The sequence below is a fragment of the Rhodotorula paludigena genome (assembly GCF_050403205.1).
Source record: "Rhodotorula paludigena JCM10292 DNA, Rt_paludigena_JCM10292v1_ctg66, whole genome shotgun sequence".
Taxonomy (NCBI): Eukaryota; Fungi; Basidiomycota; class Microbotryomycetes; order Sporidiobolales; family Sporidiobolaceae; genus Rhodotorula; species Rhodotorula paludigena.
This window is the reverse complement of record NW_027481392.1, coordinates 69877-95551: the sequence shown is the minus strand read 5'-3', so window position 1 is coordinate 95551 and position 25675 is coordinate 69877. Positions and strand designations below refer to the sequence as shown.

Sequence of the window (25675 nt, the reverse complement as noted above, 5' to 3'; positions counted from 1 at the left end):
GGACGACGCGGCGCCCGTGCCGAGGATGGCGAGCTGCGGCTTGGGCTGCGCCTGCGCCGACGCGGGCTCGACGACGGCGAGGCGCGCGAGGCGCTGCTGCTCGAGCTTCTCGGCTTGCGTGAGGCCCGACGCGCTCGTGCTGCCCTGCGCGTCGTCGCCAGCGTGCGGCTCGGCGCTCGCGCTCGTGCGCTCCGAGGCGCGCGTGTCGAGCGGCGCGTCGAGCTCTTCGGCCGAGGCGAGCGAGCGGCGCGAGGCGCGCGGAGAAGTCGGCGCCGGCCCGGCGGGCGTGCCGCTCGTCGAGGCGCGCGGGCCGCGAGGAGTCGAGGCCGAGGCGGGAGGAGCCCAGCGGTCCGAGGCGGAAGAGCTCGCTTGGATGTGAGGCGGGAGGTCGCTGCACCCGCAAAGACACAGATGAGCTCAGCTCGTCATTCGACCCGACTGTGGAGAGGGAGCACGCGGGACTGAGACGCACCGTCCAGCTCGCGGACCAGAAGGCGGAGCGAACCTCGACCCCGCGCCATTCGTCGTCGCCCAGCGGTCATCCGCCGCGGGACCGACGGGCGTAGCAGGCGACTCGCTCGTGGGCGAAGCCGCCGAGGCAGAGCCCGAGACCGAGGCGCGCGGGCCGCGCGGCGCGACGGGGACGAGGTTGGCGGCGGAGCCGCTCAGCGAGCCGCGGCCGCCGCGACGGCGGCTGCCGGATCCGGGAGCGGCGGGAGCGGCGGCGGAGGGGAAGGTCGGAGGCGGGAGGGGTTGACGGCCTGGGGCGAGGAGAAGGCGGGAGAAGCGTAAGTGGGACTGTGCGCAATGCAGGCGCGGCAACCAGCTGTGTCCGCCGTCGACGGCTCATGGACAGCCTCTGCGTCGGGCGCGAAGAACGCTGGATAGGCTCGTGCGCGAGGCCATCGGGCGACGAGCGCGCACAGGCGCAGTCGGCTGTGCACTGAGGCGCGCCATGCGCCTCGCGTCGGCCGTCGACGACGGCGGGGCAGCAGTGACGAAAGAGGGAGCTCACGCTGCTCGGTAGCGCTGCGCGGGCCCGTAGGCGGCGCTGCGGCGGTTGCGACAGGGGAAGCCGAAGAAGTCGGGTCTGAGGGAGCGGGAAAGAGCAGAGAGGGCGAGTAAGCGGCCGTCGGCGAGGTAGTCGTTGTGCGGCATGCCGCAGCGAAGCGCGACACGAGCGCGTGGTCGCTGTGGCGACATGGTTGGCGGATCTACCGCGCATTCGCTATGCGGATTAGGGCAGCCACGCTCAAGCGGGCCGTCCCTCCGAGCCTCGGGGCGCGGAACAGATCCTCCAAGCGATCGCGCGACTGGAGCGCACGCGGCTGACATCGCACAGACCCGTCTCACGTCGTGCGCGGCAGCGACGCGACACCGAGAACGAAAGCTTACCCTGAGCGACGCTGCGACGAGGCGGGTACTGCGCGTTGCCCGCCGAAGTCGACGGCCCGGTCGGCGTGGCAGCGGCAACTGGGGAAAGCACTCGAGGATGAGCACGGGACGTACACGGACGACCGAGAAAGAGAGAGACGAAGCGCACCAGGAGGAGCAGGAGAGGGAGCGACGCCGGCGAGCTTGAGGCGGTCGGGATGCACGAAGGTGCGCTGCTTGGCGGCGCTGTCGGCCGCCGCAGCCTGTTCCTGCGGGAGTGACTCGGTCGACGCGCTCGCGTGCGTCTCGACGGCAGCAGCAGCGGGCGCCGGAGCAGCCACCTCGGGCGCTTGGACCTGCGCCAACTCGGCGGCGGGCGGCGCGGGTGCGGGCGCGGGCGGCGTGGCCTGCTTGCCCCTGGCAGGCTCGGTGGGGATGTCCCACTCGCTCGTGTTGAGGAGCGTGTTGCGGTAGTAGATGTTTCCGGTCGACTTGCTGAGGCGCGAGACCCACCCGGCGGGCAGCTTGTTGCCGTTGGCGTCGAGCGTCTCGTCGTGCGCGGCCTTGGCTGCCGTGCTCGTCTTTGCGGGCTGCGTCGCGGCTGCGGTCGAGGCGGGTGCAGCCTGAGCGAGAGAGGACGACGAGGGGAGCGGCGCGGCTCCTGCGGCTGCGGCTGCTGGCCCAGTCTGGGTGCTGTGGCCCTGTGTAGGCCCTGCACTGCCCTCCATGCCGGCCTGTGCGGCGTGGGCTGCCGTGCGGGTGTCCGTGCCCTGGTGAGGGTGGGCGAGCGCGGGCGGGACGAGGTCGTCCTCGCCAAAGTCGAGCTCGTCGTCGTGCTGCATGGCCCTGCGTGTGCCCCTGTCGAGCGCGCCCTCTGCTGCTGGCTGCGGGCGAGGTGCGGACGACAGCAGAGCAGAGAGGGAGTGCCGCGCCGTCTCGCCGCTCTTGCCCGTTCCAGCCGCTGCACGAAGCGACGCTGTAGAGCTACAGGCGAGCCTGCGAGAGCTTGACAGCGACCGCGCACTCTCCCGCTGCATTCCGCGCGCTGTTCCCGCGGCGGACGAGCACCACCGCGTCGTACAACTCTCGCCTCGCCGCCCTCGTCCTCGCTCAGAAGGGCCCCTGACCAGCGCAGCCACCCGGAGAGACCATGCTGCCCACGTCCCGAGGCTCGCGGACAGGCGGATCGACGCCCCTCCTCGGGTGCGCACCCGTCCCCCGCCTCGCGCTTCTCTCCCGCTTCTAGGGGCGGCAACGCGTGTACGGAATGCGATGGTCCACTCACCCATCCTCATACTTCTCTGCACACAGCCAGGGGAATGGCTTCCCTCGACTGAGCAGCGGCGGGATGAAGACTTGGCTGCGACGACTGAGCCGATGGCCTCAACTCGTGCGTCCATCCCTCGGTTCCTTCGTGCAGGCATTCAGGCAACCCCGTACCACTGGTTTCGGGCGTCTGTGCAGTTGGCGCGCCGAGGATTGCGATGTGCACCTCTGGTTGACCCCACTCGTTAAATCGCGCTCCCCTCACAGGACTTCGAGCTCGCCATCTGGCAGATGTGCTACCTCTGCATCGCACCACGGCGAGTGTGAGTCGGGCGACGCCGTCCAGGTAAACCCCACGCCGGTGCTGGGCAGACGCTGATCTGGTACTTGCACTACCTCACGACAGATATCGCAACGTCTACTACCACAAACGTGCGCTACCTGTTCTTCCACTGAGCCGCAGACGGTTGCTCACCAGGCCTCTCCCGTTCACAGAGACAAAGAATACGTGGGCGCGCGATGATCCCGCCATGCTTCTCCTCATCTCCCTCTGTTTGATCAGTGCGTTCCACGCCCTTTCGCATACAAGCTCGCCGCACGAGTGCTGACGCAAATCACATTAGTCGCCGGCATCCTGTGGTCGGTGCTGTACGCCCACTACGGGATCGCGCAGACGATCCAGACCATCTTCTCCTTTGTCTTCCTCCACTTCTTCCTCGTCGGACTCTTGATTTCGACCTCATTGTGGTACGTGCCGCTTGCCTCGGCCGGTCCGTACGCAGCTGAACCCACTCTCCCTTGCAGGGCGCTGTCAAACAAGTTTCTCACGCACGCAACACACGTTCACGCCACAGACCAGAAGGTCGAGTGGTGCGGCCCTCCCTCTCCGCGCTCCCTTCTCCCATGTCCCGCTCTCGCTCACCCACCTTACCGCTCCGCAGGCCCTACGCGTTCGACATCCACGCCAACTCGTTCTTCCCGCTCTTCCTCCAGCTCTACGTCGCGCAGCTCCTCCTCGCGCCCGTCGTCACGCGCTCCAACTGGGTCTGCCTCTGGGTCGGCAACACGCTGTACCTGTGCGCGTTCGTGCAGTACGCCTACGTGACCTGTCCGTCCCCCCTCTCTCTCTTTCGCCTCCCCTCGCGCTCTCTGTGACTGACCCAACCTCACCCGCCCCGCACGCTCGCAGACCTCGGCTACTCTGCGCTCCCCTTCCTCGTGCGCACCGAGCTCCTCCTCTTCCCCATCGCCCTCTTTGCCGCCTTCTACATCGTCTCGCTCCTCGGATTCAACATCTCGCACGTCGTCCTCGAGGCCCTCTTTGGCCGCTGAGCCCGCGCGCGTTCGCTCCCTCTCTCCCGAGGCCTTTCGAAGGGAGTCGAGGTGCAGGAAGTGGGAGGGGGCAGCTTGCATGGTACATAAGTGCAGGAGGAGTGGACCCGAGCCGTGCGCAATCCAGAGTACCCAGATACCCATTGCTTCCCCAGACACGTTGCATACACGCGAGGGAAGCTTGACCCGTAGGGCGTGTGTGAAAGCCTTCGAGTCTCGGTTCCCGAGGTCAGCTCTCGGCCGTTCGCTCGACACCGCCACTCTCTCTCGCACGGCACACGATGCTGTAAAAAAGGGCGGTCCAGGCATGCACACGCTCACGCTCCCCCGCCCATCCGCTGCCTGTACGTCTTGAGCGCCGCCTCGATCGCCTCGTCGACCGGCCCCAGCGCCGCGCCGACTCTCCTTCCAACCTCGTCCCCCTCGGCCCTCGCGTCCTCGACCGCGCGCGCGACGCGCTCCCGGCTCTTTTCGAGGTACGCGCGGAACTTGTCGACGCGCGCGGCGCGGTCCGCGGGCGCGAGGAGCGCGAGCGAGGAGAGGTCGTTGGGCTTGGGGGGAAGGAGCGCGGACCAGAAATGCCGCAGGAACTCGAACGTCGTCGTTGAGAGGGACGAGACGGTCGTCAGGTGTGCGCGGGGGAGACCTGCGGGCAGATGAAGCCGCGCGAGCAGCATTGTAGAGAGAGAAAGCGCGCAAAGAGAGTCAGCCTGTGACCGCTAAGAGTGCGCAGATCCTGTCTAAACTGCGCGCGACGTACCGCCCGTACTGCTCGCGCTTCCGCCGACCGTCTTGCGCGTCCGCTCCGCTTGCTGCTCGATCGAGCTCGTCATGTCGCGCATCCCGTCGCGCACCGCCGCGGCGTCGACCCCGAACTGCGGGGCGCATCGCTCCGGAGTCAGCTCCGAGGCCCAAGAAGCAGGCGCTGATAGGAGCTGGAGGCTCGAGCCGGGCGCCAAGCGGTGCAGAAAGAGGACCCGTAGCGCACCTCAGCGAGCCGCCCCTCCCACTCGTCCCTGACCCCCTCCACCGTCCTCCTGACTGCCTCCTTCCGCCTCCAGCCCTCCTCGACGCTCCCTCCGCCCGCCTCGCCCTCCCCCTCGAGCGAGGCGGCGCTCCCGCCCGCGCCAGACGACGAAGCGAGGTTGGTCCGGTCCGCGAGCGTGAGCGCGATGCGGTCCTCGGTGCGCGCGCGAGACAGATCCGACAGCTCGATCTCGTTGTAGTAGCGGCGGTCCTGCGCGGTGCGGGGAGTGTGTCAGCGGGGGGGGGCGAAACGGACGGCAAGCAAAGAAGCGCGGGTCGATTGGGGTACGTACGCCTGCATGGCCGGGGTCAAGGAAGGTGCGGCCCCGATCCGCCGTCGAACCCCTGCGTACGATGACCGTGTCAGCGTTCGACGCTCCAAGTCGTCAACGGCGCGAGAGGTCCGCTTCAAAGAAGCATGCATCCGTCCGACGCGACCAAGCGAGGAGCAACGCACAATGCCTGGTTCAGCAACCGCTCCGAATGCTCGTTGAACCGTCGCATGAGCGGTAGACTTGCGCGCTGCCCGCCCGGTTTCATCGTGTAGTCTCGCGGGAGGTTCGTGATCTGCGGGGCAATTCGGTCCAGCTGTCAGCTCGGGCATCCGCGGCCGGTCACCGAGCAGAGGCGGACGCAGACGCACCTCGTGTTGGTCCTCTTCGGTCGCGGCGAGGTCGAGGAGGCGGTAGATTTCGTGGTCGTGCATGTGCTGCGGCTCGATGCCTGTGCGGGTTTCCCAGAACGCGAGTCAGCGGCGGCGCAAAAGAACTGCGACCGACTTAGCGGGACTAGCAACGCACCATCGTCTTCGACGCCGAGATACTGGTCAAAGATCGGGTCGTCCTTGATCGCATCGACTGCGGCACGGTTCGTCGTCCGGTTGCGGTTGAACAGCTTGGACTGGAAGTAGCGCGTCCAGAAGGCGGCTTCGTCGAGCTGCATGGTTCACGCAGACTGGTGAGCAGACACCGAGGCAGAAAGAGGCGAGGAAAGCGCACCGGATCGGGGACGTTGTCGTTGTAGGCGCGCAGCACGACGGGGAACTCTTCGAAGATCTCGCGGATTAACGCGGGCGTAATCTTGACCGTCACTTCGCCATTCTGCCCGGTGACCGTCTTGGGGTCGACCATCTCGCCGCTCTTGCCCTTGACGAGCCCCTGCTCGGCCGCAACCGCCGCAACGAGGTCCTCGCGGCCCTCCCAGAACTCGGCCTCGGTGATCTGCGACGAGAGGACGAGCTCGCGGTGCAGGGCGAGGAGCTGCGGGTTGGACTGGAGCACCTGCTTGCGCAGCTGGAACGTCGTCGCCTGCGAAGGTGCTCCTCGAGGACCGGGCGTCCCTCCGGCCCCTCCCGGCGTGCCCGGCGTGCGCGCGCCTGGCCCGGGCGTCGGCGAGTCGACCGCGCGCTCCTTGCCCTTGCCCTTGGGGTCGCCCGCGGCGGACGCAGCCTGCGCCTGCTGGCTCGCGAGGGCGGCCTCCTGCTCGCGGTTGCGGGCGATGGCGTCGCTCAGCTCCTGCTTGAAGCGCTCGCGGTCGTTGAGCGCCGACGTCGGCGACGCAAACGTAAAGTTGTGGCTGTCTTCGGACGACGGAGGGACGGGCTTGAACTGGATCTTGAGCATGACTCGGGGGCCGCCCGGCTTGGAGGCGAAGAGGGCTGACGGGGGTGTCGGGTCAGTCTCAGCCATCGAGTGCCTCGCAAGGACAGCCCGCACCGGTCATGGCCGAGGTTGGGATGGTGAGCGAGGGAGCAGCCTGTCCCTGAGCAAGAAAGGCGAACGAGTCGTGCGAGAGGGTGAGTGTGCCCGGCTGCTTCTTGTAGCTGGCCTGGGCGGTGCAGAGCACGCTGCTGGTCGTCGCCATGCCGGGCGGGGGGTGAGGACAGGAAAGGGTGAGAGCGAGGCGGTGCCCAGTGTGGGGGAGAGCCGTGGCTGCGGCGCTACGACGCTGTCGACGCAGACGGCATCGCCGCTCGCAACGCTCTCGCTCCCGCCAGCGCAGCAGCCCGCGGGCCGTGCATGGCCCCTCGCCCGCTCAGCTTTCTCTACTCGTCGTCCAGCCCCGCCCAGCAGCCCGCCCTCGCCCCCGCGCTCCCCTTCTCGGCCCTCGACGCAGCACCCGCGTTGTCGTCGTCGTCGTCGTCGTCGACGCACGGCGCTAGTCATCCGCCGCCCTCGAGCGGCGCCTGGGTCGTCCCCGTCTCGCCTGCGAGCTCGTCGGGCCACTCGCACCACCACGCGCATTCGCTCGACCGCGCGCACACGGCCCTCCACCTCGGGCACCACCACCCTCCGCCTGTGCCCCAGGCCGCATTCGCAGGCCCGCCGCACGGCCGCTCGCTCTCGCTCAGCCGCAGGAGGGACCCGCCTGCGTCCCCGCCCGCCCTCACCTCGCGCTCGTACCGCCAGGCGCACGACCTCGAGCGCGGCTCCCTCTTCCCCGCTCCCGCGTCGCCGTCGTCACTCGGCGCCGCTGCTCCCGCGCTCCCGCCGCAGCCTGCGCTCGCGAGCACCAGCTCCAGCAGCAACTCGCTCGACCCTTTCTCGGCGCAGCTCGCCCAGCCCCAGGGCCACCGCCAGACCCGCTCGGTCGGGCGTGCGCCGAGCCTCTCGCACCTCGGCTCCCCCGCTTCGACCGTCCCGCCGCCGCCGCTCTCGTCCAGGGCCCGCGCGAGCTCGAACGCTGCATCCATGCTCGCCTCGCCGTCGTCGAGCGATGCGCAGGGCCGCCCGCGCGAGAGCAGCACGTCGCGCGCCATGGCTTACTCGCCCTTGCCTCCTCCCGCCAACGCCGTCCAGGACCAGGTCATGACGCCGTACGGCTCTGTAGGCTCGACAGGGCTCAGCGCTTTGGCGTACCGAGCCAGTCCGGGCGCACCGGGGGAAGCGGGAGACGCGGGGACGCCCATGCGGCGTGGCATCTCGTATGACGGAGCCGCAGGCTCGAGGGCATCGACCTCGAGCTCGCTCATCCCGGGAACTTACACGCCGTCGACCGTGTCGTCGCAGTCGCTGCAGGCAGGCGCAGCCGGAGGAGGCGGGCGCGATGCCTACTCGCCGATGGTGGGCGTCCAGCACAGCGGATCTGCTTCCGCGTCGACTTCGGCCTCGGCCTCGTCGCCTAGACTGCTCCCGACTGCTCCCTCGCCGTCGAGGCCGTACTCGCCGTCGCACTACGCGGCGCAGCAGCAGCAGCAGCAGCAGCACCACCCGACCTCGCTCTCGCCCGGCGGCTTCGCCTCTGCGCTTCCACCGCAGCAGCAGCAGCCTCCGCCTCCGTCGTCCTTCTACCCGCAGCACATCGCCCAGTCGTACACCGGTGCGTCGTCGAGCGCAGCCGGCGGCGCATCGCCTCTCCTCCCTCCGTCCGCCCCACCGTCCGCGGGAGGTCCGAGCCACGGACACCACCCACAGCAGCAGCACCAGCAGCCGTCGCTCCAGCGCGCCGCCTCGCTCTCGTCGCACCACCACTCGCACTCGTACTCGCACGCCGCGAACCCCAGCACGCCGTTCTACTCGCCGATCGGGTCGCACTCTACGTCGACGACCGACCTGCGCAACCTCTCGCTCGGGTCGTCGTCGGCCGCCGCACCCTCGCAGCAGCAGCAGCCGAGACGCAGGAAGAAGGGGCTCATGCGCGTCGGGGACGTGAGCGAGGTCGAGCGCGCGGGCGTCACGAGGGGCGGGCAGCCGAAGGGCAGGAGGGCAGACCCGGCTGGAGGGTTCGTGGGTGTGCGTCGCGGGCTATCCTCTGCTTGTTCTGGGCTGCGCGGCACTTGCCGAGTGCCTCGCGCGTCTGATCAACACCGGTCATTTCGCTGACGCCCTTGCCTTTCCTCCCCCCATGCAGCCGCTCAAAGCGCTCACGACGTCCCTCCCCGAGACGTACCACCTCGTCAACCCGGCGTTCGTGTACGAGACGTCGCGCAACCCGCGGCGCGTGCTCACCAAGCCGAGCAAGCCCGCGTCCAACGACGGGTTCGACAACGAAGACTCGGACTACATCCTCTACGTCAACGACGTGCTCGGGCCCGAGGACAAGGACCGGTGCGTAGCGAATCGAGGCACTGCGAGCGTTATCGGTCCCCGAGCGAGCGAGCAATTAACGCTGATCGCCCGCCGTCCATTCGCGCAGCTATCTCATTCTCGACGTGCTCGGCCAGGGCACCTTTGGCCAGGTCGTCAAGTGCCAGAACATGAAGACGCACGAGATTGTCGCCGTCAAGGTTGTCAAAAACAAGCCCGCGTATTTCCAGCAGTCGATGATGGAGGTGACCATCCTCGAGCTGGTGCGTTGCGGTTCCGCACTCGAAGCTGAGTCCGTGTGCTAACCACGCGCGTTCGCAGATCAACAATCAGTGGGACAAGGACGACGAGCATCACATGCTCCGCCTCAAAGACACGTTCATTCACCACTCGCACCTGTGTCTCGTGTTCGAGCTCCTCTCGAACAACTTGTACGAGCTCATCAAGCAGAACTCGTTCCGCGGCCTGTCGACCAGCCTCGTCCGCGTCTTCACCGCCCAGCTCCTAGACGCGCTCAGCGTGCTCAACGAGGCCAAGATCATCCATTGCGACCTCAAGCCCGAGAATATTCTTCTCAAGTCGTGCGTTTGTCTCGGTCCATCGGCTGGTACCTTTCCGCTGACATCCTTTCGTCTGCAGGCTGCAGTCGCCGACGATCAAGGTCATCGACTTTGGCTCGGCATGTCACGAGAAGCAGACGGTCTACACCTACATCCAGTCGCGCTTCTACCGCTCGCCCGAGGTCATCCTCTCGCTGCCGTACTCGAGCATGATCGACATGTGGAGCCTCGGGTGCATCTGCGTCGAGCTCTTCCTCGGACTGCCGCTCTTCCCTGGGACGAGCGAGTTCAACCAGATCACGCGAATCGTCGAGATGCTTGGGTGCGTTGAAGCCCGCTTCGCTCGGCTCCACTCTGCGCAGAGTAGACGCTGACCTGCTCCTTCGTGGCTCGCGATCGCAGCATGCCACCCGATCCGATGCTCGACAAGGGCAAGCAGACGTCGCACTTCTTCGAGACCTTCGCAGACGAGTACGGGCGGCGACGGTACCGCCTCAAGTCGCTCGAGCGCTACTCGCAAGAGTTCAAGGTGCAGGAGCAGCCGAGCAAGAAGTATTTCTCGGCGAGCACTCTCCCCGAAATCATCAAGCAGTACCCGATCGTGCGCAAGGGGCTCAAGGAGGCCGAGGTCGACAAGGGTGCGTTGCACCTACGACTTGTCTGCGCTGCTCTAGCACCAAGAATGTGAAGCTGACTAAGGCCGATCTTGTAATGCAGAGATGCGTAATCGCATCGCCTTTATCGACTTCGTGCAGGGCCTCCTCCACCTCGACCCGGAGCAGCGTTGGACGCCCCAGCAGGCGCGCCTCCATCCCTTCGTCCTCGGCGAGCCTCTCCTCGCTCCCTTTGTCCCTCCTCCTCGACACCTCGTCTCGAAAGGCGCGGCACCCTCGCCGACCGAAATTGCCGCCGCCAAGCAGCAGCAGCAGCATCAGGCGGCGCAGGCGGCGCAGCAGCAGGCGCAGCGGCAACAGGCGCTCCGGCATCAGTCTTACGGCGCTATGCCGCCACCAACCGCGCAGGGTCAGCCGCGGCAGGGCTACCAGCCGCACCTGCAGCAGCAGCAAGGATACGGGCTCACGCAGCAGCAGCAACAGCAGCGTGGCTCGAACAATCCGTACGGGATCGATGCGGGGCAGGCGCAGGCGTATGCGGTGCAGCAGCAGGCGCGCCAGGCGGCTCAGCAACCCTCGCTGTATGGCGCCGCGGCCGGCGGATTCGCACCGCGCACTGCACCACCTACTGCGCTCGGCGGCGGGCCGGCGCCGGCTGGGGTCGCGAATCCGCCAGCCGTCCATCACCAGTACGGCGTCGGTCGGCAGCGCAGCGGCACGCACGGAGCGCATGACGCACTGCCGCCCGCGCTCCAGAAGCTCGGGCACGAGCTCACGGCGGGTCTCGGTGCAGGGCAGTCGATCACGCCCGTCTTGCGGCGCGAGGACCAGTGGCAGGCGTGGGAGCAGCAGTACGGGAGCGGGGCGGGCGGCGTCGCGCGGCGCGTCTCGGTCTCGGGGCGGCATCCGCATCTCAACCTGCTGCAAGAGCAGGCCGAGTCGGGCCTCCACAGCTGGAACTCGCCCGTGCGCGCCAAGCCGCCCCCGTCGCAGCCGCCCGCAGCGCTGTACTCGCCCGCGCAGGGCGGCCCTGCGGGTTACTACGCGTCGCCGCTCCAGCCGCAGGCGTCTCAGTTCTCGATCGTCGTCGACCCGTCGCAGCCCGGTGCGAGCGGCAGCGCGCGCCCACAGAGCGACTTATTCGACCCCATCGGCGGCATCGCGCCACCTCCGCTCGCCTACGCGGCAGGCAACCCTTCGGCGCGCTACGCCCCTTACCCAGGCTCGGCGCCAGCCCCGCCGCCAGGTGCCGGTATCCCGCTCTCGTCCGCTCCGCCCGCACTCGACGCGTCGCCGCCCTCAGCCTTCGACGTCTTTGGCGCGTCGCCTGCGCATCCGCAGCAGCCTCCACATCCCGCCGCGGGCGCGATGGGCGGCGGGCACGACCCGCTCGCGCAGTACCAGCCGCTGCAGCCGTACGCGTCGCCGAGTCTTGGGCGCGGCGCTGGAGGAAACGGCGCGGCGTATGGTCAGCAGGGGCAGGGGCAGCAGCCGCGAGGGTTGTGGTGAGCCCCGAGCGAGAACTGCTCGACGGCCAGCGGGTGTACATGATTCGAAAAAGGCCGTCGTCGTGGCGAGATCGAGGGGAACGAGGGTGCAGCACGAATGCTTGAGCAATGAGGCGCAGAGGCGCAGCATGCGGACGCGGAGTCTCTTTCCCATTCTGATACTCCCTCACAACCTTCGGCATAGTCTTCCCTCCGTCCGTACACGCTAGCTCTCCTCTCACCTGTCCACTCGTGTGTTTGCTCGGTCGCTCCCGCTCATACATAGGCTCTTCGTCATCCGTCTGTCACCTCTGCATCATAGGCGCTCCTGCGCGACCTTTCACCTCCCTTGACCGCTTTGTACGCTGCAGAGGCTAAAGCGTTCACTCTCGCATGCCGTAGCCGCGCATACGCAACCAGATCAAGCCTTGTGCTTTGCGACTCTGACGTGAGGCGCCGAAGAGATGCTCGTTGCTCACTTATACGAATGCAGTCTACTGGTACGCGTCGTCCCACTGCTTGAGCTCCTCCTTCGCGTCGGCGTACTCGCGCTCGATGACGGCCGCGTGCTGCGAGCTCCGGACCTTGATGCTGCACGGGAACTCGCGCGGCATCGAGTTGAAACCTGCGTTACCGCGGTCTCGTCAGATCCTGATGTCATCGGGGGCAGGTACGGAGGAAAACGGACCGTCGGTGAAGGAGAAGATGTCGACGTCGATATCCTTGCCCTGCGCATCCTTTGCCTTGGCAATGTTGAAGCTCCACAGGATGCGCGCAATGTTGATGTAGATTGAGTTCTCGGCGAGGTGCATGCCGCTGCAGGTCGACAATAAGATCAGTCAACGGAAGGTGCCCGACGAGAGGGAGGAAGGCGGAAAGACGGACGGGCAGATGCGGCGACCGAAGCCAAACGCCGAGTGACCCCATTTGCCAGGCTGCACGACGAATGTAGTCAGCGGGCGAGCGCGTTCGCGAATGTGGCGACTGGGCTCACGTAGTCGCGCTTTTGCATGAAGCGCCCCGGGTCAAAGCGGTGCGGGTCGGGGAAGTCGCGCGGGTTGAGGTGGATCGACCACAGGTTGGCAACAACCGTGCTGCCCTTCGGAATGAACATGCCGTTGTACCAGTCATCCTCGGTGCTGCAGAGAATTTTGAGAAGGTCAGCACAAACGTGTCACGGGTTGGCGGAGACGAGCGGCGCACGAAGCGTGGGGCGTGCCCTGCAGACCAAGAGCATCAGCAGAAGATCCTCTGTCGGCTGGAAGAGGTCTAGACGCACCCCAAGAACGGCAATTGGCCTCCACCGAAGCGTCTCGTTGACAACGGCACGAATGTACGGCAGGTCTTCGAAGTCTTCGAAGGTGGGCAGGCGGTCGGAGCCGACGACGCGGTCAAGCTCGGCCTGCGCCTTCGGGATGAAGGTCTCGCCCGCGTGGGCGCACGCGAGGAAGAAGGAGAGGAGGGTGCCGGAGGAGGTCTCGACGCCCGCGCCGAAGGGGCTGTTTCCGTTTCTTCTCGTCAGCCGACGTGTCGTAAAACGGAAACACTGGATCGGCCACGCACGTAGAGCAGGTGTAAGCCACCTCGAGGTCGGTCATGCCAAACTTCTCCTGGTTCTCGATGAGTTGCTTGGCGAACGAGTATGGCGCAACGCCGCGCTCCATCTTCTCCTTGACCTCGTTGACGAGGCCGAGGTAGAGCTCGACGTCCTTCTTGCGGTGCTCGAACGCGAGGGTGCGCCAGGGTGTGAGGAAGTTCGGCAGCTTGAGGAGGATCGGAAGTGATTCAACAAGGTACTTGCCCGGAATGCTGAGAGAGGCCGCGTAATGAGTTCTGTGGACATCAAGCGAGAGCGACGTAAACTCACTTGACCGAGGTGAGAACGTCCATGCTGCGGCGGTTCTCGCAGACAACGCGGTCGGTCCAGATGTTGGTCACGCGGCGTCCGTAGTTGACGGTGACAATGACGCTAGCAGCGTAGCGCTCGAGGTGGTCGCGGAAGTTGTCGGGCGTGGTGAGGAGGTCGTGCTGGAGCTGCTTCGACTCGAGGTTCTGGATCGGCTTGTAGCTGTCGGCCGCCTTCTGCATGAAGCTGCCGTGCAGCACCTTGCGCCAGCGACGCCAAGTGTCGTTGTATCCGCTACGACATACCAGAGAAGGGTCAATCGGTGCAGACGGGATTGAAGTTGCCGCGGAAGCGCACCTCATCAGGCCACGCATGTTGTTCGAGAGGAGCTCCTGCCCCATGATGAAGCGGGGACGCGAGCTGTGCAATCACACCAGCATCGAACTCAGTGAGTCGGCCCGGACGGCGCAATCGTGAGATCTGCTCCATTTGGACGCACGAGTAGATGTTGGACCGCTTCTCGAGCAGGTCCCACGCAGCCTGTGCCGACCCGAGCACGACGGTGGGCGTTTGACCCATCCTCAGGTAGACAACATCGCCTACCACGTGCAAAAAGACAATGCGCAGCGAAGGAGTCAGCTTTCTTTTCGCTGTCCTTGGAATCCAAACGCCGGCTTCTCCGGGGAAAGAGGCGCACCGTACTGGTCGTTGAGGTCCTTGAACCAGCGCCAGGGTTTCGCTGCCGGCGCCTGGTTCCGGTTCCCGACCTGCCCATCGCACTTATGTGAGCAATTCCTCGACTCTTCACAAGCGGACAGAGTTGAAGAGGTCGCACGAAAAAGCCCGGCTTGGGTCCAGGCGGAAGGTTAGCCGCCTTGCGTGGCCAGATGAGGACGAGCACCGATGCCAGGCCGAAGAGCAGCGTGCCGAGGAGGACTTCGCGCGAGTCGAGCGCGAGCCCGAAAGGCGCCGCGACGTCGATGACGTCGGGGCCGGGAAGCACCGTTTCGTTGAGCGACATCCTTTGAGCGAGCTGCTGAGACGTGGAAGCACAGGAGCAAAGAGGAGAAGGAGCAGGGCGGGCGCAGGACGGAGCAGTTGCCCCGGTCCGAAGGACCGAATGTGGGGCTGCAACGAGGTTGGCGGATGGTGGGGAGGCAAAGTCGCCCCTGTTAGCTGCTGCGGCTGAGCCTTTCAATTCTTCTTGATTGTGTAGTAACAAAGCAGAGTCGCAAACCAGCCTTACAGAACGCAAGAGAGCGCATCGTCGCACATTCCGGGCACCGATGCTACGCCGTAGCAGGGCGAACGCTTGAACGTATGTACCGCACAGATTCCAACATACAGCGCAAGAAGGTGCAAAGTCGCAACGAGGCGAGGAAAGGGGATGCACGCGCACGCGGACTACACCTTTTCGCCCTTGGCAGCGATCGCGAGGCCTTCGCTCGCGTCGACGGTGTGTCGCCGGCCTGCGTGCAGTCGCACGCGTCAGCACGGCGGTATAGAGAGGGTGTTGAGAGCTGCGCACCGTCCTGCCACCTTGCCATGACCGTCCCGTCCGGGTAGCCAAAGTAGGCAGCCTCGGCCATGCCCGTAAACAAGCCGACCTCGAGCACGCCCGTAAGCCTGCATGGCAGTGTGGTCAGCACGCGAGCACAACAAAAACTGCGAGAGAGAAGAGAGACGCACATCTTAATGCGGTGCAAGAGCTCGGCTGGGTCGCGCATGTACGACTCGGAGAAGACGGCGTCGATGACAAAGTTGCTGCGAGCGTGACAGACTCATGTCAGCACGAGTGGATGTAGCAGGAAAAACGTTGGTTAAGACGCACCCGTTGTCGGTGACGACGGGACCGGCCTTCATCTTGCCCATGCGGAGCAGAGGTTTCTCGCAGCCCATCTTCTGCAAGTCTGCAATGGGACGCGTCGACCAATCAGCCACGAGCTTTTGATACGCCGAAAAGCCGAGGGTCCGACAAAGAAGCGCCCAGACGTACTGACGAAGACCTTTGCCCACGCGAACGGCGCCACCTCGATGGGCACGCCCTGCTTCCAGTTGGTGCCGAGCACCTTCGAGTCCTTGCGCGAGTCGGCGACGATGATGAAGTGCGTCGCGGCTTCGGCGAGGACCTTTTCGCGCAACTGGCACGCGCCACCACCCCTGCGGGTGCGAGAGGCGCGAGAGGGTGGAGGGTCAGCAGCCGTTGACGGGGAAAGAGCGCCTCTCGGCGGGAAGAGCGCACTTGATAGCGTTCAGCTCGTCCTGTCGGCGCTCCCAGGTCAGAAGTTATCCTCGATAGACAAAGAAGGCAGAAACACGTACATCCACCTCGTCAGCACCGTCAATCGTGACATCAATCGTCGGGAACTGGTCGACGTCTCCGAGGTTGAGGCCAGCCTTGACGATGAGCTCCTTGGATTGGAAGCCCGTCGGAATGTACCTGCACGTGGGGCAACCGGAGCGGGTTAGCAGTCAATGGGCGAGAAGAAGGGAGGGATGACGGACCAGCGGTCGCTGTTCGCGTAGCTGTGCGGCGGCTGGCACAGCCGCTCAACGACGTACGGAACGGTCGAGCCGGATCTATGATCAAGCTAAGTCAGCGCCCATACGAAGCCGGAAGCAGATGCAGCTGATCCTCGCGCTGCCGAGCCCAGCGCGACCTGCGCAGTACACGCACCCGATACCGAGAACCTTGTGGTGGTCCTTGACGTGCTCGTCGACGGCAGCGTACGCGGCGAGGCGCTTGGCCTTGTCCTCGGGCGAGAGCTGGTCGTGCGCGACGACCTTGAGACCGGTCGGGATCACGCCGGGGCCGATGCGCGAGGCCTGCAAGAGCACCAAGACGGTGAGCTGACTCGTCGACATTCACGGAGAGCCGCGCATGCCTCGCCCAGAGCGAGTCCGAGGGACGGCGACGGGAGGAAGCGACAATGAGGCGGGACGGACCGAGGCGTGCGTGATGGTCGAGAGCGGGTCGGGCCTCCCCGAGCCGGAGTGGGACGCCCTGCGCGAGTTCTGGCCGGACTGGGCCTGCGCGGCGGCCGTGTTGGAGCTGCCCGGGCCGCGCTGGGCGCGCAGCTTCGGGTTCTCTGCGAGGGGCTCGAGGGGCGCGAGGGGTTGCACTTCCATGGTTGGTGGATGCGTCAGTCCTTCAAGCAGGTCTCTAGAGGGAAGAGAGGGGACGGACTGGTGCGGCGGAAATGGGCGTGAAGAGCCGAAGACGAGCGGAAATGGGCGAGCGAGCAGCGGCTGGGGGCAGGGCAAGCGCGGGGCGGGAGGGCTCGCAGGCAGAGTGCACTCGAGCGGAGAATGGCGGGCAGCTCGGCAGTCCTTGGCTCGAGCAGACAAGCGAGACGAGCGTCAACGTCTCTCTTCGTCGCGCGAACTTGCGGGGTGGCAGCCGCCCCTCACAGACGTCTGTGCGCGGATACTCGTCAGGGTTTGCAGACTCTGTACAGTGTCGTATAGAGCCTCGCGCGATTTGCACAGCCCGGCAAAGGTCCAATGCCACCGTGTCTTCCTCGTCGATGCTGCACGCAAGCTGCACGTGCGAGTCGAGGGAATTCGAACGACTGCTGCTAGTTGTAGTAGGTATTGCGGTTCTGCGCTTACTTGAACGTGTGCTCGTCGTATCAAAGGCGGTGCTGCGGGCCTGGGTCCAGGCCCCCGTCGAGGCGGAGTGCTGCCGCCCCGCCGGGTGGGTCGCGCTGCAGCAACTCGCGCTCGCGTCGGACTGCGCTCAAGAGAGCTGCAGGGACTGCGACAGAGCGACACTCACCTGCACAGACTGCACCAGCACCCGCACCCCCCCGCCCTGCGCAACAACGACGCCCGCTGCACTCCGCCAGCCTCCTCGACGCATCCGCGCACCTCGCCCTCGCGCGCGCTTTGCCGCGGATCCAGTGCGCTCCTGCGCCCGCGTAAAGGCGCAGCGCAGCCATGGCAGACTATAGCCAGGCGCCCAACGTCCCGCGCTCGTCCAAGCAGGCAAAGATGCTCGGAGTCGGAGTCGCAGACCTCGATCAGCCAACCCAGCACCAACGCGGCGCAGCGCCTTCGCCCGGCGCGACTTCGGACAACTGGAATGGCTGGGGAGTGCAGCAGCAGGACGGCACGCGCGGGCGGGGAGGGCCCGTCGAGGTCATCCCGCCGTGGGGAAGTGGGAACGACGTGCGTCCAGCGCGATGCCCCGCTTTTTATGACGGCCACGGTCGCTTCCGAGCTGGAGGATAACGACGTCGATGTCGCTGACGTCTTGCCTGCCCCCGCAGTCGAAGCGCAAGGGCGTCCTCTCCTCGTCGACCAGCTCTCAGCACCTGCGCGGCACCCGCAGCGCCAGCGTCCTGCGCGGGTACGGCGAGAAGGAGCCCGCCCCGCCCAAGGAGAAGAAGCGTGGACTGTTTGGCGGGCTCCTCAAGCGCAGGAACAGCCGCAGCGATTTGAAAGACGGTGCGGCACCTATCCCCCTGGGACGTCCGAGGACGCTGTCGCTTACGCCCGCTGCTCTTGTGCAGGATACAATTCGGATGCAGCTTCCTCCGTCAACGACTTCGGCACCATGCCACCTCCGCCTGCGGGCTTCGACAGTTCGACGCTTCCCGCGAAACTGCAGGCGCGCGGCGACACTTTCGACGCGCATCACCAGCAACTCTCGGCCGCCGCTTCCGCCTCGGCTGCCAGGAACGGCACCAAGTCGACGAAGAAGTCGCGCCGACCGACCACGCCCATTGCCGCGCTCAGCGGACCCTCGTCGAAAGGCACGCCGCCTCTCCGACAGGGCGTCTTCGGCGGCGACGGCGGCATTGCCCTCGACATGAACCTCGATTCGATGGAGGGCATCATCGCGACTGCTCCCAGTGGCAGCAGCAGTGCAGGACGGCCGACGTCGGCCCACGGCGACGGCTACTTTGGCGCACCACGTGCGAGCGTCTCGAGCGGCGGAGCGGCGAGCGCCTCCGGCAGCGCGGCGGGCCTGCACCGCTCGGGTTCGAGCTCGCAGCCTTCAACATTGAACGGGTCCGGGCCGGGCGGCGCGCGAAGACCGTCGGTCGCGCCGACGATGTACAGCTACAGCGAGTCGCCGACGCGCGGCGCGGGCGGCGCGTCGCTCGCGCACTCTTCTTCGACATCGGCGGGCGACCGTGGCGGTGCGGCGCAGCTTCAGCAGCAATCGGGCGCGGCGCTGCACGCTGCGTCGTCGGCGCACCACTTCTGGGGCGGGTTCGGCGCCGGGTCGAGCGGGCGCACCAAGGAGGAGAACGAACGCTCGGCGGCAAAGGCCGCGAGCAAGATGGGCATCGCGCCGCCGCCGCCGCCGGTCCCGCAGCCGGCGATGCCTACGCGGCCCGGGCTAGGCTCGCGCCAGTCGAGCCAGCTGAGCATCACGACGATCTCGCCGAGCGCGGCCGGCAGCGGAGGGACGGCAGGGGGAGGAGGGGGAGCGGGTCGCGGCCAGCCGGCGTCGGCGGGCGCGTGGACCGCGCCCGACTCGTGGGCCGTCAAGGCCGAGGCGGGCGCGTCGCTCGACCACGACTCGAGCGAGGACGAGCTCGACGACGACGACGAGGACTTTGAGCTGGAGACCGAGGAGAGCGAGAACGGCGTTTCGCCTGCGCTCGGCGGCGCGGCGGGCGGACCGAAGCCGTTTGGGAGCATGGACGCGGACGCGGTGATCGGGAGAAATGGGCGTCCCACGACGCGGAGTTCGACGATGCGTCCAGGGACAGCCGACGGCGAGGGGCGGAAAGGCAGCCAGAAACCCGTGCGCCTCTCGTCATGCTCGGCCGGTACGCTAGTTGGGAAATGCTGACGATCTGCACCACGCAGTTCATGGTCCGCGTGTACCGCGTCGACGGCACCTTCTCGACGCTCCCCGTCCCGCTCGGCGCGACCGCGTCCGAGATGACGGCGATGCTCGCGCGCAAGTTCCAGGTCAACGCCAAGACGAGCTACGCGCTATACCTGCGCGAGAAGGGCCTCGAGCGCCGCGTCGGGCCGAATGAGCGACCCGTCCTGCAGCAGAAGCGCCGGTTTGAGCAGGCGGGATACACCGAGCTCGACAAGCTTGAGGAGCTCGGCCGCGAGGACAACTCGTACCTGTCGAAACTCGTCTACAAGGCGCAGTACGCGCCCATGTCAGCCTCGGTGGTGCGTGTCCTCTTCCCCCTCTCTTTCTCGGACCGCAACTCATAACCTCCACTTTACTAGGAGGAGGACTTTGCCGGCGAGAGCATGGAGTTTGTCGACCTTGCCGGTCGTGGCGTGCCAACAATTCCCATCTTCCTCTACAAGCACGCCCACGAGATCCGCAGCCTCAACCTCTCGAAGAACCGGCCCTTCGACCTCCCGACCGACTTTATTCAGGGTTGCACGGCGCTGCGCGAGCTTGTCCTGTCCAATATGGGCATCAAGCGGTTACCGCAGGCGATACGCGAGTGTACAAGCTTGACGCGCCTCGACATCTCGAACAACAACATCATCGAGCTTGACCACATCGCGCTGCACGACCTCGTCAACATGTCATCGCTCAAGTGCCACAACAACCGCCTCGCGACCGTACCCGACTATTTCCGCGAGTTCCGCCAGCTCAAGTACCTCAACCTATCGAACAACCGCTACGACAAGATCCCGTCAGTCGTTTCGGAGATCGAGCCGCTTGTCGAGCTCGACTTCTCGTTCAACACGGTCACGGTCGTTCCGCCCGAGCTGAGCAAGCTCGAACACCTCGAGCGTCTCAACCTCCTTGCCAACCTCATCACGACCCTGCCCTCGACCCTCGGCTCGTTCGTCTCCCTTCGCGAGCTCGACTGCCGCCGCAACGTCATCTCCGACTTCTCGCCGCTGACCAGCATCCCGGCGCTCGAGGTCCTGCGATGCGAGCACAACCAGGCGTCCACGCTCGATGCGTCCTGGCCGAACCTGCGCGTGCTCACGGCCAAGCATAACTCGCTCACGCGATTCGCGCTGTCGGGTTCGGGCACGGGCGCGACCCTCACGTCGCTCAACCTGTCGTTCGGCAAGCTCTCGACCCTTTCGAACGAGATCTTCGCGCACCTCGGCTCGGTCGAGACGCTCGTTCTCGACAGCAACACGCTCCGCATCCTCCCCGACGGCGTCGGCTCGCTCTCGGGGCTCGTTACGCTGTCGATCAAGAACAACCTCCTCACCTCGCTGCCCGACAGCATCGGCCGCTTGCAGCGCCTCACGTCGCTCCAGGTCTCGGGCAACGACCTGCAGACGCTCCCATCTCAGCTGTGGTCGTGCTCGCAGCTCGCAACGATCAATGCCTCGTCCAACCTCATCAAGGACTTCCCCGATCCGCCTACCCCAACTGCTCCGCCGACACCCGCGCACGCGCTCGGCGACCCGGTCGATGAGCTCGACCTGCGCAAGTTGTCGGCAGCCTCCAAACCCTCGGTCGCCTCGTCCGGGCGGATAGCGCCGCCGCTGTCGCTTTCGTTGCAGAAGCTCTACCTCGGCGACAATCAGCTCGGCGACGACGTCTTCGCTCCAATCTCGCTCATGACCGAGTTGCGCGTGCTCAATCTGTCGTTCAACGACATCTACGAGATTCCGACGTCGAGTCTGTTCAAGTGTCAAAGCCTCGAGGAGCTGTACCTCTCGGGCAACAAGCTCACGAGCCTCCCGCCGGACGACCTCGAGCGCCTCGTCAACCTCAAGACGATCTACCTGAACGGCAACAAGCTCCAGACGCTGCCCGCCGAGCTCGGCAAGATCAAGAAGCTGTACGCGCTTGACGTCGGGTCCAACGTCCTGAAGTACAACATCGCCAACTGGCCGTACGACTGGAACTGGTGCGTTGGCATGCATTGCTGATCAGCCAGGCGCGGCTGACCCGCTGCCTGCAGGAACTGGAACCTCGAGCTGCGATATCTCAACTTGTCCGGTAACAAGCGCCTCGAGATCAAGCCTGGCCACCAGAACGATACGTCCCATCTGCCGCGCAACGCCAAGCGCCGTAATCTCGCCGACTTCAGCGCGCTCACCAAGCTGCACGTTCTCGGTCTGATGGACATCACGCTCATGATCCCGTCTGTGCCGGACGAGAACGAGGACCGCCGCGTGCGCACGTCGCTGAGCGAGATCAACGACATGGGCTACGGCATCGCCGACACGCTCGGGTCGCGTTTCGATACCCTGTCGCTCGTCGACATCGTCATTCCGCGCTTCCGCGCCAAGGAGGACGAGGCGATCTTTGGCCTGTTCGACGCTGTCAACAAGGGGCAGAACACGGGCGCGCGGCTCGTCAAGTACCTGCAGGACACGTTCTCCGCCGTCTTCACGCTCGAGCTCTCGCGCCTCAAGAGCGGCGAGGTGACGAGCGATGCTCTCCGCCGCGCGTTCCTGAACATCAACCGCGACTACGGCAACCTCCTCCTTCCCGCGCTCGACACTCGCCGAAAGGGGTCTGAAATCAGCCTCAACGACCGCACCGGGTCGGGCGTGCGCACTGGTGCTGCGGGCATCATCGTCTACATCCGCCGCAAGCGCCTGTATGTCGCCAACGCCGGCAACGCGCTTGCGGTCGTCGCCGGTCGCGGCGGTACCGCGCGTCTCATCGCCAAGCGGCACGAGCCGTTTGACTCGGGCGAGATCGCGCGCATCCGCACTGCCGAGGGCTGGATTTCGCACCGCGGCTACGTCAACGACGAGGTCGACATCGCTCGCTCATTCGGCTTCTTCAACGTCTTCCCTGCGATCAACGCCGCGCCCGACGTCGACGAGATCGAGCTCACCGAGACGGACGAGTTCGTCATTATCGCCAACCGCAACTTGTGGGAGCACATGTCGTACCAAACGGCCGTCGACGTCGCCCGCACCGAGCGCAACGACCCGATGGCGGCCGCGGCCAAGCTGCGCGACCTTGCCATCTCGTACGGCTCCGGGTCGAATATCATGGTCATGGTGCTCGCTGTTGGCGACCTGTTCAAGGCGAAGAAGGGCGGCTTCTACGCCAAGCACCGCACCGCGCACGGCGAGGACGAGGGTTTCTACGGCGCGCACAAGGCCGGTGTCGTCGGCGGGCGCCGCGGTAAGACGGACGAAGGTGCGGGCGAGCGCTACCTCAACCTCCTCGATCGCGAGGTCCCGCCGCCTGTCGGCATGGTCGCGCTGGTCTTCACCGACATTCGCAACTCGACGGCGCTGTGGGAGTCTAACCCGGGCATGCAGACGGCCATCCGCATGCACAACCAGCTTTTGCGACGGCAGCTGCGGGCCATCGGCGGCTACGAGGTCAAGACGGAAGGCGACGCCTTCATGGTCTCGTTCCCGACCGTCACGTCGGCGCTCCTGTGGTGCCTCACGGTGCAGCTCGAGCTCCTGCGCGAGGACTGGCCGCAGGAGATTCTCGACTCGGAGGAGGGCAAGGAGATCGTCGACTCACGCGGCGAGATCCTGTACCGCGGCCTGTCGGTGCGCATGGGCATCCACTGGGGCGCGCCCGTGTGCGAGGCCGACCCTATCACGCGCCGTATGGACTACTTCGGGCCCATCGTCAACCGCGCGGCGCGTATCTCAGCCGTCGCCGAGGGCGGGCAGATTAGCGCGAGCCAGGACGTGATCGACATCATCCAGGACGTCGTCATGCAGCAAAAGCCGGGCCCGTCGAGCCTCGACTCGGACGATGGCGAGGAGGAAGAGGACCCCGAGGACTACCTCGACCCGCGCGACAAGCAGGACATCGCAGCGCTCCGACGTCTCGGCTTTGGCATCACCGAGCTGGGCGAGCGCCGCCTCAAGGGTGCGCCACGCTCTGCATCCACCTGTGCCGCAAGCTTACTTACGCTTTGTCTGATTTACAGGTCTCGAATCGGCCGAGCTAATCTCGCTGCTCTGGCCGAAGTCACTCAAGGAGCGCATTCAGCCTGCCGCAGGCGTGAAAGCGGATGGCGCACCAGGCGCTGCGTCGGTCAAGAAGACCGAGGTCATCCAGGACGAAACGCCGCAGCTGCTCGACGTCAACACGATCAAGGCGCTCGGCAAGGTTGTCCAGCGAGTGCGTCGATTCTTCGGCCAAGCCCGTCTCTCCGGAGCGAGACTAACCGCCTCGGTCCCCGCAGCTCGAAGCGGCATGTGGTGCAATCGTGCACGGGATCGACGGCGACTCCACGCCGGCAGCACCTCTGCCCAACTCGTCCGCGCGACCGTCAACAGCGCAGCAGCAACAGCAAGCCGCACTGGCCTTTGCCAAGCGGTCCACCCTCATCCACCCGACAACGCTCGCCTTCCCGGTACGCGCCGACGCGACCGATGACGAGCTCGCCGCTTTCCTCGAGTCGTATGTGCAGCGCGTCGAGAACTGTCTCTCGACCCTCACGCTGCACCAGCTCGGTCCCTTCACCGAGGTCCTCTCCGCGCTCGGCTCCGCGCTCCGCCTCGACTCGCGCAGCGTCGTAATGGCGCTCACGCGCTTTGCGGGCGTCATGGCCCAGCAGCAGCAGCTCCAGGCGCGACTGCCACCAAGCGGAGCAAACAACGTCCCGCTATCGACCTCGTCGTCGCCCGAAGTGCCCGGCTCAGGCGCTATCACGCCCACTCCCGGCCTCCCGCCTGTCGCAGCCGCCGCAACACCCGCCATCGGGCAAGGTGGGCTCGGCGTGCGAGGCGCAGGGCTGTGAAGGAGCCGTAGAAGTGTCTCGAGTCTTCCTTTTCCCTCTCGCTCCTACACTATTCCTCCGTATGTTGTCGCGCTCCGACTTATTTTCGTGCCGTGTTGCAATCCTCTCCTGTATCCGGTTGTCAGGCACAACTTGTCTCGGAGACGTACGCAGAAACACAACCTGCGGAAAAGTATCGGCTCTCTCGAGCTTAGAGCGCACAGCCTCTTCTACAGGATCCGCAATCAAGTTGCAAAATGCGTAATTTTGACTGATGCTTTGCAGCCAAGAGAAGAAACCCATCTCACACAGCCTCGTCGTCGTCGTCGCCGTCCTCGTCAGCAACCGATTGCAGGCGATCAAGAATGTCGTCAAGCTCTTGGGCTGCGGACAGATGAGTCATGGATAAGGGAAAGGCAAGAAATAGGCTGAGGACGCACTGCTCAGTGTCTTGCCCTCAAGCTCGAACAGCGTCGTGATGAGGCTGACGCCTTCAGATGGCATGATTCGGCGGGCTATAACTTCGTTGACGAGGAGCTCGAGTGAGATATCGAGCTGCTCTTGCTGTGTAGGCGGAGGCTGCGCCTCAGAGTCCCGCCGCTTCTTGTCCGTCCTGTACGATTCGCGTCCTGCAAAGATGTTGGCTAATGCGAGAGCGGATGCAATCATGGGCGTGCCAATGAGCTTGCTGAGCAAGCGGACGGTCCTGTGCAGCTTCCTCAGCTTGAGCGGGCTGATCGAGGCGAAGTTGCCGTAGTCCCTGGTGAGTTTGGCCTGGATGCGGGCCGGCTCGGTCAGCAGCTTGTCGGGCTCGTTGGGCCGGATATTTGCTGTGACTAAGGCATATTCAGCATGGCTGTGCCAGCTAGGTGCAGCAGCGTAGCGTACACAGGCTGAGGTGCTTCATGAGGAAGGTCCGACACAGCCGGTCAAACTTCTCGGGGTTCCGCTCGAAAGCGAGATGAAGCGCCGCATCTTTCCACTCTGCAAAAGTGAGTCTTTAGCAAGCGTCACATAGCAGAAGGAAGGACTTACGAGAACGCACTTTTGGCCAGCAGGCCCGCATTCTCCGGACGCTTGAACAAGTCCTGCCGCTCAACTTTCTCGTCTTCGAGCTTCGTAACTCGCGCTTCGAGCTTAGTAAATTGCGTTTCGAGCTTGGTAATTCGCGCTTCAAGCGTCTCGTACAGCGGCTCGAGCCTGTTGAGGCGGCTTGCGGCGTCAGAAAGAGCGTTGCGAGGGAGAGACTGAGTAGGGAGAGAGGTCAGCGCGAGCATGAAAGAAGTGGCGGTCGGGCGCGCTTCGGGCTGGACGTAGCGCACCCGTCGGTGCGTCAGGCTGTGCGAGGCGGTCGAGGCGGTGCGAGCGACGGAGGGAATGCTCAATCGCGCCGGCGCCTCACTGACCGACGTTTTGAGGACAAGCCATGGCTGAGCATCCAGCAGGGTCTCGCGTCAGCCTTGCATCGCACGACCCAGACTGAGAGGTCGTCGGCGAGGCGCACCACCACCGATGGAGGCGGACTT

General features: G+C 65.6%; 8 protein-coding genes across 8 annotated transcripts; 3 read left to right on the top strand and 5 right to left on the bottom strand.

Moving 5' to 3' along the window:
* Window positions 1–2216, bottom strand: JCM10292_003456 (uncharacterized protein; the record flags this gene model as incomplete). The annotated part of the gene is made up of 5 exons (XM_076652155.1): window positions 1–391; window positions 473–761; window positions 1016–1090; window positions 1396–1473; window positions 1544–2216. Coding segments are annotated over 5 exons (1506 nt in total), but the record flags the coding sequence as incomplete, so codon positions are not given.
* Window positions 2217–2524: 308 nt separating this feature from the next.
* Window positions 2525–3972, top strand: GMH1 (Gmh1p; the record flags this gene model as incomplete). Its single annotated transcript, XM_076652154.1, has 9 exons — window positions 2525–2577; window positions 2686–2764; window positions 2908–2963; window positions 3047–3072; window positions 3136–3201; window positions 3264–3387; window positions 3445–3510; window positions 3582–3748; window positions 3830–3972. 9 exons carry the CDS (start codon window positions 2525–2527, stop codon window positions 3970–3972), a joined length of 780 nt encoding a protein of 259 aa, XP_076502325.1.
* Window positions 3973–4289: 317 nt separating this feature from the next.
* Window positions 4290–6861, bottom strand: TFB1 (TFIIH/NER complex subunit TFB1; the record flags this gene model as incomplete). Its single annotated transcript, XM_076652153.1, has 9 exons — window positions 4290–4618; window positions 4733–4847; window positions 4961–5209; window positions 5292–5343; window positions 5456–5565; window positions 5642–5721; window positions 5799–5934; window positions 5997–6655; window positions 6714–6861. 9 exons carry the CDS (start codon window positions 6859–6861, stop codon window positions 4290–4292), a joined length of 1878 nt encoding a protein of 625 aa, XP_076502324.1.
* Window positions 6862–7016: 155 nt separating this feature from the next.
* Window positions 7017–11706, top strand: JCM10292_003453 (uncharacterized protein; the record flags this gene model as incomplete). The annotated part of the gene is made up of 7 exons (XM_076652152.1): window positions 7017–8729; window positions 8848–9044; window positions 9133–9286; window positions 9345–9604; window positions 9663–9905; window positions 9986–10221; window positions 10301–11706. 7 exons carry the CDS (start codon window positions 7017–7019, stop codon window positions 11704–11706), a joined length of 4209 nt encoding a protein of 1402 aa, XP_076502323.1.
* Window positions 11707–12178: 472 nt separating this feature from the next.
* On the bottom strand, window positions 12179–14551 carry JCM10292_003452 (cytochrome P450; the record flags this gene model as incomplete). The annotated part of the gene is made up of 12 exons (XM_076652151.1): window positions 12179–12309; window positions 12373–12500; window positions 12570–12619; window positions 12679–12823; window positions 12888–12904; window positions 12964–13183; window positions 13248–13493; window positions 13552–13824; window positions 13888–13950; window positions 14030–14129; window positions 14228–14297; window positions 14366–14551. The coding sequence occupies 12 exons, from the start codon at window positions 14549–14551 to the stop codon at window positions 12179–12181; spliced, it is 1629 nt and encodes a 542-aa protein (XP_076502322.1).
* Window positions 14552–14934: 383 nt separating this feature from the next.
* On the bottom strand, window positions 14935–16659 carry RKI1 (ribose-5-phosphate isomerase RKI1; the record flags this gene model as incomplete). Its single annotated transcript, XM_076652150.1, has 10 exons — window positions 14935–14999; window positions 15059–15156; window positions 15220–15294; window positions 15362–15440; window positions 15527–15690; window positions 15773–15792; window positions 15853–15970; window positions 16036–16110; window positions 16208–16356; window positions 16477–16659. The coding sequence occupies 10 exons, from the start codon at window positions 16657–16659 to the stop codon at window positions 14935–14937; spliced, it is 1026 nt and encodes a 341-aa protein (XP_076502321.1).
* Window positions 16660–17469: 810 nt separating this feature from the next.
* On the top strand, window positions 17470–24170 carry JCM10292_003450 (uncharacterized protein; the record flags this gene model as incomplete). The annotated part of the gene is made up of 8 exons (XM_076652149.1): window positions 17470–17700; window positions 17802–17979; window positions 18045–19291; window positions 19357–19677; window positions 19738–21344; window positions 21399–23293; window positions 23355–23548; window positions 23613–24170. The coding sequence occupies 8 exons, from the start codon at window positions 17470–17472 to the stop codon at window positions 24168–24170; spliced, it is 6231 nt and encodes a 2076-aa protein (XP_076502320.1).
* A 283-nt stretch (window positions 24171–24453) lies between these two features.
* JCM10292_003449 (uncharacterized protein) lies at window positions 24454–25587 on the bottom strand (the record flags this gene model as incomplete). Its single annotated transcript, XM_076652148.1, has 5 exons — window positions 24454–24533; window positions 24590–24979; window positions 25038–25133; window positions 25195–25349; window positions 25556–25587. 5 exons carry the CDS (start codon window positions 25585–25587, stop codon window positions 24454–24456), a joined length of 753 nt encoding a protein of 250 aa, XP_076502319.1.
* Between the last annotated feature and the right edge of the window lie 88 nt (window positions 25588–25675).